At 37.9% G+C, this 14,438-nt stretch overlaps 1 protein-coding gene across 1 annotated transcript in view; it reads right to left on the reverse strand.

Moving 5' to 3' along the window:
- The window catches only part of SUCLG1 (succinate-CoA ligase GDP/ADP-forming subunit alpha), a 41,723-nt gene that overhangs the window by 9,206 nt on the left and 18,079 nt on the right, over positions 1-14,438 (reverse strand). The window contains exons 3-6 of the mRNA XM_061210752.1: positions 9,959-10,075; positions 6,623-6,835; positions 6,431-6,488; positions 482-565 (exon numbers count right to left, since the gene is read on the reverse strand). Of these exons, the coding sequence (XP_061066735.1) occupies positions 482-565; positions 6,431-6,488; positions 6,623-6,835; positions 9,959-10,075 (472 nt within the window). The remainder of the gene's footprint in view (positions 1-481; positions 566-6,430; positions 6,489-6,622; positions 6,836-9,958; positions 10,076-14,438) is intronic.

Raw genomic sequence — 14,438 nt, forward strand, 5'->3', positions numbered from 1 at the left:
CAGGGAGCTCAACCCTCCTCCACCAATAACGCTACCACAGGACTACGTGCCAGCTCAGCGGTGCCTCAGAGGGTTGCCTTAAGAGTGAGATAATGATTGGCAAAGAATTCAGTAACTGTGAAGCACTGAGTGACAGCTGGTAATGATAACAAAATGCTAATTACAGTAATGAAAGTCCTATTTTGAAGGACCATTTCTTCCCGGAAAGCTAAGTAACAGCTGTTTTCAAGGCCTAAGGCTCTCCAGGAGACACACGTCCAGGATGTTTGTTCTGAAACTCGGAAGTCAAATCCCAGACCATGAATCTTGAAAATATAACAGTCAGCTTCACGTAGAAGCAAATTAAACTCAAGATCACAACATCTTTTTAATAAAGTGGCATCAAAATCTCTCACAAATAATCAAATCAATAATTATCATTATACTTATTCAGTGAAGATACTGAACTCCAATAAAATGAGTTTAGCAAAAAATCCCTCACCAATGCACAAAGACTGCCCCAATCCAACTTGTGTTGTTTGGTGAACCGCTTCATAAGTCAGGGTGCCAGATCTGGACACGATACCTTAAAGAAAGAGAATTCAGTAATATTAGATTGTGTTCATACGACTATCATACAGTAAAATAAATTACAAACACAGGTATATATAAAACCCATTTCACAATCTGTCATCCAAATAAACGATAACGTCAGGTCATGAAATAAGAAGAAAAGGCCTAAATTGTAGCAGGGAGGTTTTAAAAGTTAGATAGAGAAGAAAGTGTGTTATTAGTTAGGGTTGTTTTATGACCATAAAAGCAGTTAAGAGAGACCTAAAGTCTTCCACGTAAAACGACTGCAGACATGCAGTAAAATGGAACAATAAATCTATAAAAAGGTCCATAAAGAAAAAAAGGAAGGCATAAGTTTCAAGTATTAATCTTTGGTTAATAACCCTGATTTAGGAAAATAAATTCATAGTTAGGCTGGCTGTCTCCTGACCACGCAGATTCCTCAAGACAGAGCCCTGTTCTCCTACGCTGGTTCAGTGAGAGACCGCCAGTGCTGTTGGAGATCCTGCAGTGACTGTCTTTCTTGCTGGACTGGAAACTCCAGGGGGTCAGTAAACAAGACTGTGTTCCCCGCACCTGCGTTCCCAGCGTCAAGCACAGTTCAGGCGCAGAACGATCTCGGTAAATACGTACCAAATGGGTCAATACTGAACATCAGTGGAGAACCACCACCCTCTGAAACAAAATCTAATTCCAAGAGTTTTAAGACCATTCACTAACTGGATCCTATTCCACGACAAATGACAACCACTAACACCAACCCCCATCTGTCTCATCCGTCACTTTTTCCCTATTCTTAGAGCTTTCTTTCTATCTACATCCTCTCTCCTTAACACAGTCCCTCCTCTGTGGGACCTTTCATAACTGACAAGGTTAGGTAGGTCATGCCTATGTACGTATGCATTTGGTGCATTTAGCTTTTAAATAAAGTACAATCAGTAACTTAATTGTATATCTTTGTGTGAATTACCTAGTCTCCTTTCCACTCCTGATTCTTATGAATAGAATTATGATTGATTAATTGATTCTTATGATAGAATTATGTTCTTGTTCAGGCAACACCCTAGATTACTGGGCAGCACAACTGTTTTATTTATTCTAGTCTTTTAATGGATCACTATAATAGTGAATAGTAGCACTAGGATTTTGTCATTTTGTCATTCTTTTAAGGGGCTTTCATCTAATTATATAAAGGATATATGATTTATATAAATGCAAACTGCATACATTTAAGGTAATGAAAGCAATGTTTTTAGGGTAAATTACTCCTGCCATCCTTAAAGTATGTATAGTAAAAGAGACTATCACTTAAAAATATCTATCATAAGGATACTTCTGCTTCCAAAAAGCAGAGGTATTTTCCTATATTCTTCCTGCTAAGTACAAGTAAAAACCCTGGACATCATATATAAATCAAATATAAGAAATCTCTGAAAGATGGAGAGAAGGCAGAGTCACTAGGGACCTCGAGACTCAAGCAGTGACACAATGGTGAACAAACCACAAAGAGGATAAATCCAAAGAAATTCCCACCAAAACTCCTAATAAATAAACTTCAGAAAACCAAAGACAAAAAAAAAAAACCTTGAAAGCAGCAAGAGAAAAATAACACCTTACCTAAACAGGAAAAACAACTCAAATGACATCAGCTTTCTCATCAGAACCCATGGAAGCAAGAAGTGGAACAACATTTTTTAAGTGCTAAAAGAACTGTCAACCCTAAATCCTATACCCAGTGAAATTATCCTTTAGGGATGAAGGGGAAATAAAGACATTCTCAGATGAGGGAAAAGTAAATAACCTGTCACCAACAGTTCCATCATAAAAGAATGGCTAATGGAAGTTCTCTAAAAAGAAGGGAAATGATACCAAGAAGGAAGAACACAGCAATAAGCAACACATGGATAGATAAAAAGACTTTCTCTTGAGTGTCCTAAAAGGAAGAAATAAAACTGTCCCTATTTGTAGATAACATGATTGTCTACAAAGAAAATGCTAAGGAATCTACCAAGAAAACCCATTAGACTACAGCAACATTTCAAGATACAAGATAAACAAAAATCAATTATATTTCTATACATTAGCCATGAGCACACGGACACCAAAATTAAAATACAATAAAATTTACAATTGCTTTCTTAAAAAAAAGAAATACTTAGGTGTAAATCTAACAAAACATATACAGGACTTACATGCTAAAAACTACAAAATGCTTGTGAAAGAAATCAATGACAATCTAAATAAATGAAAATAGACTGCATTCATGGATTGGAATAGTCAACATGTCTATTCACCCCAGACTGACATAAAGATTTAACACAATTCCCATCAAAATCCCAGCAAGAGTTTCTGTAGATAGAGACAAGATCATCTTAAAAATTATATGAAGTAAAGGAACTAGAAGAACTAAAATAATTTTAAAAAGAATAAAGTGCAAGGCGGCGATCGACCTAAAATTTCAAGACTTATCACTTAGCTATAGTATCAAGATTGTGTGGTACTGGTGAAACCCAGAAGCAGACCAACACAAATATGCCAACTGTTTTTCTGACAAAAATGCAAAAGCAACTCAAAGGAAGAAAGATGATCTTTTCAATAAATGGTGCTGAAGCAACTGAACACAAGTAGACGAAAAAGAACTTTGATCTATGTCTCACACCTAGAAAAATTAACTGAAATTGGATCATGGGATTTAAATGTAAAACTACAAAACTTTCAGGAAAAAGAAAGGTATTTAAGGCTAGGCAAAGACTTATTAGACTTGAGGTCCAAAGCATACTTCACAGGAGAAAAAAATTAGTAAGTTAGACTTCATCAAAATGAAAAACTCTTGCTCTCTGAAAGATCCTGTTAAGAGCATGAAAACACAAGCTACAGAGTGGGAGAAAATATTTGTAAGCCACATATCCAACAAAGTACTAGTATCTAGAATATATAAAGAACTCTCAAAACTCAACAGTAAAAAAGCAAACAACCCAATTAGACCATGGGCAAAAAAACATGAAGAAACACTTCACTGAAGAAGATATACAGATGGCGGACAAGCACCTGAAAAGACGTTCAATATCATTAGCCATTAGGGGAATGTAAATTAAAACTATTACAATGAGATATCACTGTACACTTATCAGAATGGCTAACATAAAAAAAAGTGACACTACAAATGCTGGCAAGGATGCAGAAAAACTGGATCACACATACATCGGTGATGGAAATGTAAAATGGATAACAATTCGGCAATTTCTTAAAAAACATGCAACTATCATCCAACCTAGCAACTGCCCTCCTGGGCATTCATCCCAAAGAAATGAAGACTTGGGTTATATAAAAACAAGTATACAAATGTTTATAGCAGCCTTACTTGTAACAGCCCCAAACTGGAAACAATCCCAATATCTTTCAACAGATGAATGGTTAAACACACTATGGCACATTCATACCCTGGAATACTACTCAGTAATAAAAAGGAATGAACTACTGACACAACAATCTGGTGAATCTCCAGAGAACTGTACCGAGTGTAAACAGCCAATCCCAAAAGGCTACATACTACATGATACTATTTATATAGCATTTCTGAAATTTAAAAATTTTAGAAATGGAGGATTATTAGTTTCCAAGGATTAAGAAGGGAGTGGGAGTAGGAGGGAAGTGGGTGTAGTTTTAAAGGGCAAGATGAGGGATCCCTGTAGTGATGGAAAAATTCTTTATGTCTGTATCAATGTCAATATACTAGATGTGACATTGCATTATAGTTTTGCAAGATGTTACCATTGGGGGACACTGGATAAAGGGTACACAGAAATCTGTCTGTATTATTTCTTACAATTACATGTGAATTTACAATTACCTGAACGTAAAAAGTTTAATTAAAATAAAATTTTTAAAAAGGATGTAGAAGTCAAGTATGTCACATGTGGTTGACAGTAAAAAAACATCTAACATAAATGAAACAAATATTGTATAGTTAAATATCAATTTGGAATCCAATCTCTTTCTTCAATAACATTCAATTAGCTGTTATACAGTTTCATTAGCTATCATTAACTCAAACTAGAAAGCCACTATACTATTGTACTGTTATCATATTACATTACGTCCCATTCAGAAATACCCAAGGGACTGAAAAATCCTTCCTTTCCCTAAACTCTTAGCTTAAGGATTGGAAGTCAATGAGGCTTCTGAGAACATTAGTACTAGTATCAAAATAGGAATAGTTAGTATAAAAAATCATCTTTTCTCCTTCACCTGCTTGAAAATCTTGTAGTGTCATATATTTTCTTTTAGGTGAATTTTTTTTCTAAATCCTCTGAATTAAAGGCAGTCTCCCAGAGGACTTCCTCATCAATGTGCTATGGCCATCTGGAGAACCAAGGTCTGAAGGACTTCCCTGAACTTTTCTTACTTGTTTTTGAGGTTTACGGGCACCTTATAAAGCAGGGTAGTGATCAGAAAGGCAACGCAGTACAGGGCACACCTTATTCCATGCTCACCTAAGTCTACAGTAGTAGCCACTCAAAGCAGACTGAAGAGTGTAGAGTATTCAAATATGTGCAAAAGCATCAGTGACTATGCGGATCAGGCCCCGACTAGAAATCAGAAGGCCTACGGAACTCCCTGTATCCTCCCTCGTAAGAGAACTTGGTAAGTTCTCTACTGGCAGCAGGGCTGACAGCTCTAAGAGCCACTAGTAATAAAGAAAAATCATGACCTTTAACCCAGTCCTGTAAACTACACAACTGACATTTACTGACTATGTTTAACTATTCTTACTTAGTATTTACAGTCACGGTTTATAGATAAAGTACTGTAAACTCTATTATGGTGGAGAAACAGCATAGCTTAGTGAGAGCTAGGTGTGAAGAGTCTAAAAACAGCCATAATGGGCTAACTCTGAAATGTTAATTTGGTTATTTCCTTGAGGAACTAAACAAGTAGCAGTACAATTTTGCCAAAACATTTTGAGGAAGCCTATAATATCCACTGAGGCAAAGTAATTCTGACAGGACACAGAAAGACTAACAATAAAAATATTCACAGCACGTATATCTGACAAAGAACTTATAGCCAGAGTATCTACAGAACCCCCTATAATCAACAATTATATAAAAAAGACTACCCAATAAAAAACAATGTGTAAAAAACTTGAACAGATAATTCACAACAGAAGATTTATAAATGGCCAATAAGGACATGACATCATTAGTCATGGGGGAAACTCAAAACCATAATGAGACATCATTTTATTCCCAGCAGAATGGCTAAAATTACAGACCAACAATACTAAATGTCTGTGAAGATGTGGAATGACTGGAACATTCATACATCGAGGGTGGGAGTGAAGAAAGCACAGTCACTTTACAGAACTATTTGGCAACTTCTTAAAAAGTTGAACATACTTTGACTCTACGACTTAGCAATTCCATTCGTAGGCATTTAACCCAAGAGAAATACCCACAAAAAGACCTGTACACAAAAGTTCACCTTAACCTTATTCATAATGAATCAAACCTGAAAACAATAGAAACGTTTGTCAATGGGAGAATGGACAAATTGTGGTATTCAATAAAATATTACTTAACCATAAAATAAAATTAACTATTGATCCATGCAAACACATGGAAGAATCCATAGTGTGCTGAGCAGGAAAAGAATCTTTAAAAAAAAACCCAAAACATCCTCACTGATTCTAGAGAATTAGTGTTTCTCAAACATCAATTCAGGACATAGAATCAATTCACTATAAAACTTCCCGGGTAAATTCTCTTAAAGTTGAATTAATTAAAATGAATTTGATTTGCAGAGTCAAATTCTCTTTGTGAGTTTTGAGCTTAGGGCAAGGAATTTTGGTTTTAATCTATAAGAAATATATACTCACCAATTCTTCCTTTCTTGTGAATATGGCCAGGCATGATGCCAATTTTGCATTCTCCAGGCTGAAGGAAAGTAATTCATAGTTTCAGAAAAGTGAAAAAAAAATTGTAACTCCTAGGTCATACACACAAATATACTTGGACTGATTCAAAGCTAGTTAGCCTTCAGAGGGCTTATTTTCGTTTTGTACACTCACATTGATGACTCCAGGGCAGTTTGGCCCAATCAGCCTGGTCTTTTCCTGGCGCAGCAGTTTGTGCTTGACCCGCACCATGTCCTGCTGTGGGATACCTTCAGTGATGCACACGACCAAGGACACTTCCGCCTCGATAGCTTCATTAATGGCAGCAGCAGCAAAAGGAGGAGGGACATAAATGACAGACGCTGTTGCTCCGGTCTGTTCTTTGGCCTGAAACATTAACCATGAGGCACTTTATTATTGGTTAAGTCAGAAACATTGTAAAAGAAATTCAATACCATGATTTTAATGATGTCTTGGGGTCAGGAAAGGACATCATCAGGAGACATCGGATGTCTTCATTCTTCCCGTTAACAAGTTCACTTTGCTGTCAGAAAAGAGCAGAGTAAGCACGGCCTCCTTTCTGCCCCCTTGGGACACCCTTCTGAATTGAAAGTTTCTGTGACCTAAAATTCCCTCAGGTGACAGCATGTCAGTACACCTGCAAGCACTGCCTGATTTGCGTCTGTGTCCCCTCATTCCTGGGCCATGTTTATTTCTGTTGTTCTACAAGGCACTTACCACCTATTCAGTACCAAAGACCCTGCACCTTCCCAGGAGAAAAGGACTAGTGAGCCCCAAGCTCCAGAACCCAGCTCTCAACCATCTGTTAAAAACTACATCAAACTTAATAAATAATATCAAGAGGCAGCAAAATGAAGTGGTTTTTTTCCTAGCTGTCAATATTTACTCTAAATGCATGCTGATTAGAAATAAACTAAAATACACATGCATAGATGGCCACGGAATAAGAATGGGTCAAATAAGGTTAGAGTCTACTCTACATCACCCCTCACAATGCAAAGCACTGAAAGACCATCAATTTGACCACGGTTCTCTCTCAGTGGTCTTTACATACTCTCTACATGTATCAATACAGATGTAGCCTTCTACCCACCTCCACGTGTAGCCATGTCTCTTCTCCTGAAAGGAAGCTCCTTGAAGACAGAGACTGTCAGTGACCTCTGGCTCTCCAAGAGTGGCAGCATCTATTCTGTGAGAGGCCCTGAGAGAGACTCTATACAGGCCTCGGATAAGGCTTCACCACAATCCTGCATGCTTAGCATCCCCAGCTACAAATCAAGATGCTGAGGCCAAGAAATACTAAATAACTTGCACAAGGTCACATAGCTAGGAAGTGGCACAGGCAAGATTCAACAATAAGTATATCTGATTCCCAAGTGTCAGTTCTTTTCAGCTACAGCAGGCTGCCTCCCTATAAATGTTAAAATGTAACTTAACCAAGATGTAAATCACAACTTTTTAGAAGGCTGTGCCAGGGGATTCATAATGGATACAAAACCCAAGTCACGGAACATACAGGTACAACTAGAAGGGACAGAAGTAAAAGGCAGTGTCTTTGAGAATCATCCCCAAATGATTCCCCACATTCCCAGCAACTTAGGGGCTTTCTCTACGGCACCCCTAAGAGGTGTCAAGAGGTATCTTGACAGTGACAGAAGAACAAGTCAAAGGATGTTGACTTGCCAGGGGTTAAAAATAATTCAAAACAATGTTGTTAAAAACTGTGTTCAAGATGATAACAGAGAAGTGGGGACCAAAGGAAAAAAGCTAGGTTGGAACCAAGTGTAGGTATTTTATGGAAAATATCAATACATCCCATGGGTTTGTACCCCGTAAGGCTACAAATACTGTCAGCAGCTGAACTGTGACAACAGGGTCAGTGCTGGCAAATAATGCTGCATGAAAGGTGTCCATCCTGCTCACTCAGAAAGCTCTGTGTAAGCGCAGAACGGGTGAGAAACAGTATCTGTCAAAGAACTTACATCACATTCCAAATGTCATATCTATTTGTATCAAAATGAATAATAAATGAATTGCCTGGCAATGAAAACTGTTTTTAAAAGAAAGCAAAAAACGGCTCATGAGAAAAGAAATCTGCCTAGATTTTTTTCTAAAAATGCAAATCAAAAAAAAAAAAAACTAAATGATTATTCTACAGAATATATGATTTTTTTTTACTCTTTAAAATACAATACACTCAAAACACACATACACGTATACAGTACACCCTATTTTCAAGTTTAAAGTAAAGTGAAAATTCCAAATTTGAATATTTGCTTTTTTCTACATTTTAGGATTAAGAATACAAATTAACTTCAATTAGAAGTTAGTATTCCAAAAAGAGAGTACATCTATAAATGTGTACTGTAAAAAGTGCAATTCTTTAAAACATGCCTTAGAAGTATGTTTATAAAGAGGAGGAGGGGTACACTTTTTAACATCAATACATCAATCCCAAGTACTAAGTTGATTTCCTTGATTTTTTAAATTAAACAGCCAAGAATTTGTACTATGGTTTCTTTTATACTACTACTAGTTTTGTATATATTCATGTAAGTGTAGAGAGAGAATGAAAGAATACACAATGAGCTTAAATTAGCTCTCTATAAAAGCAAAATCTGAGAAGTGGAAAACACTATATAAAACTTAACTTTACATACTTTTATATTATCTGAATTTTTACAATAAGCAATTAGCTTTGTAGCGAAGAATTAAAGTTTAGTTTAAAATCATTTTAAAAGTATTAAGAAATCAGCAAATTGGGGAAGAGACTAGAACTCTGTGATTTGTCCACCAGACTCCACAGCTAGGTTTCTCCACACAGGAACACCACACACTACTTACTTACTCTGAGCCAGGCTAAGTCTGCCACTTACCAGCCATGAGACTATGTGCAGGACCCTCAACCTCGCTGCTCCTGTCAGAAGCTGAACTGTGACAACAGGGTCAGTGCTGGCAAATAATACTGCGTGAAAGGTGTCCATCCTACTCACTCAGAAAGCTGTGTGTAAGCGCAGCCTTGTCTTTAAAATGGGGATGATAACAGCACCTACCTCGGGCTTGTGGTTTGGCCTGAATGAGGCCATGAATACGAAGCACCTGGCACAGTGCCTGGCAAAGCACCCACTCCTCGAAGTGAGTATTAGGGTAGGGGGTGGATGCTGACATGTGCACTTCTAACACCCCAGAAGAAGAAATGGTAAGGAAAGGAAAATAAGCCAAACAGAAGCCAAGCCACAGCACTTCTTCCCTAAAGGGCTGATGTATACCTACAGACAAAGATGACCCGGGCTGCGGAGAAAACATCCTGAGCCTACCTGACTAAAGTGAACACACTGGTTTTAACCGCAATTCAAATTTCTCTAGGTTACTGGAATTTTAAAAAGCAACTGACTCTCCCCAAAGGGGCACAATTAAGATCTTGAACCAAGGTGTGCTAGCTCTTCCCCTGCTTTTCTTTTCTTGCCAAACTCAGGTCCCATTAGTTACCTCCTTCACAGTACTGAAGACCGGTAAGCCCAGATGCGTCTTGCCTCCTTTCCCTGGAGTGGTTCCTCCAACTAATTTGGTGCCATATTCCAATGCCTGCTGGCTATGAAAGGTGCCCTGAGGGGGAAAAAGCAAAAGACTAATGAGAAAAGGCAGGCTGGGGAGCCTAAAGGCAATCTTCAGCAACTTGGAAAAGAAAAACAAATAGGTTAAGTATTTCCCAGCAAACAGCCTTAACACATATCCAAGCATTCTCATCACCTTATTGAACACAGCTTTCACCCTTGAAGCAAAGCGGGCCTCTGCGGGGCCAAAATAACTGTTTTTTTTAAGGGGGGTCTCTTTTCACTCTGTTTTCAAATTTGGCTGATGATCAGAAACCCCCTGGTGTTTACCTGAAAAGAACACCTCTTTTTCACCGTTCCTCGACCCTTGATGTCCTCACATCCCTCTTCTACTCAGTTTAAAATCCATGGCCAATCACTATAATCACACAACCACCTTGGCTCTCTCTCACTTCAACTTACACATCTGGCAAAATCACAATCTTCGTTAAATCCAATTCTCCACCTACTCTAAGACTGCACATGCGCCACTGAACAGTAGCTGGAGGAAAAATAAAATAAAACCATGCTAACTGGTCTCACTTTAAATTAATGATCCCAAACCTTAAGGGAGCCTTTAACGTTGCCCAGCCAGCATCCTGGATGTCCCTATCCATTTACTCTCCCACCTGAACCTCAGCACTACTGACATTCTGGACACACTGATGCGTTGTTATGAGAGGCTGTCCTGTGATTTGTACAATGTTTACCTCTACTCAGCAGATGCCAGTACAATGCCCTCCTCCCTACCCCAATCAGCTATGATGACCAAAAACACCTCCAGGGATTGAAAGATTCTTTTTCACTAAGCTTCTGGGGCTCCTCCTCCCTGTTTTTCCTCTTCTCTTTCTTTCTCTTCCTAGACTTCTCTTTTTCATTTAAATGTGTGCCCTTGGTGAGTTCACCCCTCATCATGGCAATAAATATCATCCATATGGTGACCTCCCTCAAACACACAGACACACACACCTCCCACATACCTAGCCGAGACCTTTGCCTTGAACTCCATGCTCACACTGCCAACTGCCTACCTGACATCTCCGCTTGCAGAACCAGTAGGCATCCCAAACTTAATGGGCCCAAAACCGAGCTCCTGATCACTCGCCTCCATGGTTTAGCCCATCTCAATTAATGAGAACTCCACTGCTAACAGATGTTCAGACCAAAACTACTCAAGTCATTCTTGATCTCTCTCTTTCTCTTATATCTCAAATCAGGGTACATTAGTCAATCTTATTGCCCTGCCTTCAGAACGTAACTGACAACATCTCACCCCTTCTACTGCTACCGTCTTGGTCTAAGTCACCATCAACTCTTGACAGAGTACTGCCCTTGCTCCCTTTCAACCTATTCTCAACACGGCAGCCAGACTGATCCTGTTACATGTCACTTCTCTGATCAAACTCTGCAATAGTTTTCCATCTCATTCACAGCAAAAGCCAAACTCCTCACACTGGCCACCAAGTCAGTATTCAAGCTGCCTCCTCACATCAGAACCCCTCAACTGCCCGACCTCGCTTCATCCACTGTTCGCCCATCGCTCATTCTATTCCAGTCATGCCGGCCTTGGGGCTGCCACACACAGCAGGCACGTTCCCACCTCCTGGCCTCACTGTCCCCTCTGGCTGGAACACGCTTCCCCTAGACATCCACTTGACTCACCCCCACAGCTCCTTTAGAATTTGACTCAGAGGTCAGGTTTCCCCTGAGCACCCACCGTAACTGCCACCACAACCCCACACACATACAGACACCTCCTTTCTCTGGTTTAGTTTTTCCACAGCACTTATACTTTCTAACGTACCACATAATTTACTCATTGATTTTGTTTCTCTCCCCCGCCACTCCATGAAGGCAATGATTTCTATCTACTTTGTTCACTGAGAGATGGCACCTAAAGCAACACATTACATACAGTAGGCACTCAATAAGTAGTTATTGAAAACTGAGTGGATCTATGCGGTCATTCTACAGGGACCAGAAAATGCTGACTCAACTACGCAAGTTCTATTTCTTAATTCAACATCTTCATTTTTCAAAACAGGAAACTTAGTCCCAAGCATGTTAACTGACTTATCTTAAGTCAGTGATGGAGTTTTGGAAAGGACTTCAGATCAGTGCTCTCTCTTTAGAGAAGTGCCATTCAAAGTGTCATCTGTAGATGCTAACGGGTCTGCAGTGAGATAAACGCAAAACGAAAAAAGAATGACAAAGAAAAATCTAATAAAACAAAAATAAGTGAGAATGTTTGCAGACTTTTATAGCAATATGATATTGCTATGACTTTTACGGTATTTTGTAAAAAGTATTCATCTGCATTAGATTGGTGATAAAACAAAGACACACCCAAACTGGTCTTTCATTCCAGATAGTTAGAGAAGCACTACCCTAGACTACCACACTGTTACATAAATTCCAATGGACAAATTTCTAGTCCTAATGTAGTGCTAAACAGGGATAACATTTCCCGTTAATAAGCTTCTTTCCTGTAATTTTCCCATTATCACCATCCAGTGCACAGTTAAGAATAGTGATAGTTTTTAGCAGCTCATAACAGCCAGTTCAAGAAATACCACCCACTGGAAATCTGCATTTTTGGGATTTGCTCTGAAATACAAATATTCCTCACTCATATGTGGAACAATGTGTACACTGAAAAAAAAAGAACTAATGAGACAAAATGCAGATTCTCTACAGAGATAAACTCTAAATTTCAGACCTCATTGCTACCTCTATAAACAGAAACTTAAAACCAACAAATTTGAGACAACTAAGGCTCCCAATTACTCTAAAAACAAAAGTGAATGAGAAATAGCGTATTTGCCAGTAACTCAGAGACACTGAAACCAACCTTGGATTTCAATATTTAGGCAAATCATCATCTAATTTATGAAGCAGAGACAGTTCCAAATAGTGCTTATAGCATGGACAATGGTTCTTAAAAAAAAAGTCAGAGATAAATTTGTTGTAGGATTGTATAAAGCTTAGTAAACAGAAAAACAAAATCATACATAATAAACTTATGTGGAGAATTTGGGTTAATCAAACATTTGATTATATGCTAATAAAATTAATATCTATCCAAAAAGAGACTAAATATGATTTTAATTGGCAGAGGAACGATAAAATGTACTTCATATCTTAGATGAGTATCAACTTTCTTTAGAACGTATATATGTGGAAATGATATTCATAAAACATACGGCTATCAGAATAAGTAAACCAATTTTACCTATGAACAAAATTTCAAAGTTTGGGGTGTTTCTTTTTTCGTTGACAGTGGATTGTTTTTTTTAAGACAGTAGAGGAATGGGAGAAAAAGAAGAAAGGTCCACTGCAATTCACATTTTTGTGCCCAGTTATTTCAAAAAAAAGTCAGAAAGCAAAAGGACATTTCACATGAACAACCTCCTAATCAAATTCATTTTTAAAAAAAGAACTACAAAATTTTAAAGCAATTCCTAAGTACTTTAAAAACAAAAGTTATAGAATTCTGGATATTTAGGTATCATCCTCTAGATCAGGGGTTAGTAAAGTATGGCCTGAAGGACTTGACTTGCCATTGGTTTTGTGAATGAAGTTTTACTGGCATACCCATTCACTGACATATTACCTATGGCTGCTTTTGCTGTTCCAATACTACCAAGTAGCTGTAACAGAGACTGCATGGCCTATTAAGCCTAAAATGCTTACAATCTTGTCTTTACAGAATACGCTTGCCAACTCTTGCTCTAGATCACCAAAACACTGCAGAATGGACGTGATAATTCTTTTAATCATAGAAAAATCATTAACTTTTAAATTACACAAAAATCATTAATCGCTTTTATTTTGCCATATCTCCTTTAATAATGAAGGAAGGGATACTTTGGGTTAAGGCTGATGGCTATCTTCTTATTGATTTGGTAGTATTCCCTCGTTTAAAAAACAAAAATCTGTGCATCTAGTACGGTGAAACCATAAATGTGTACAAATGTTTTAAAGGGCAACTTATTTTAAATACATAGAAACTTTGACACCCATTTTTACTTTTAGGAATCAATTTAACAGACATATATGTATGATATATATTATATAATTTGTTTATATATATATATGTGTGCATGTGTGTGTGTGTATATATATATATATATATATATATATATATATATATACACACATATACACACACACATAGAGAGAGAGAGAGAGAGAGAGAGAGAGAGAGGGAGAGGGAGAGGGAGAGAGAGAGTGTTCTGTAGAACAAACTCTGTAGAATGCCCATTATATAAGTGTACATATGTTTGTATGAGCAAGAAAAATATCTGGAAGGATACATGTCAACTTGTTATCAGAAGGAATTCCAGAGCAGTAGAATGGTAGGAAGGAAGGAAAGG

This window comes from Eubalaena glacialis, chromosome 14 (assembly GCF_028564815.1).
Source record: "Eubalaena glacialis isolate mEubGla1 chromosome 14, mEubGla1.1.hap2.+ XY, whole genome shotgun sequence".
NCBI classification, from domain to species: domain Eukaryota; kingdom Metazoa; phylum Chordata; class Mammalia; order Artiodactyla; family Balaenidae; genus Eubalaena; species Eubalaena glacialis.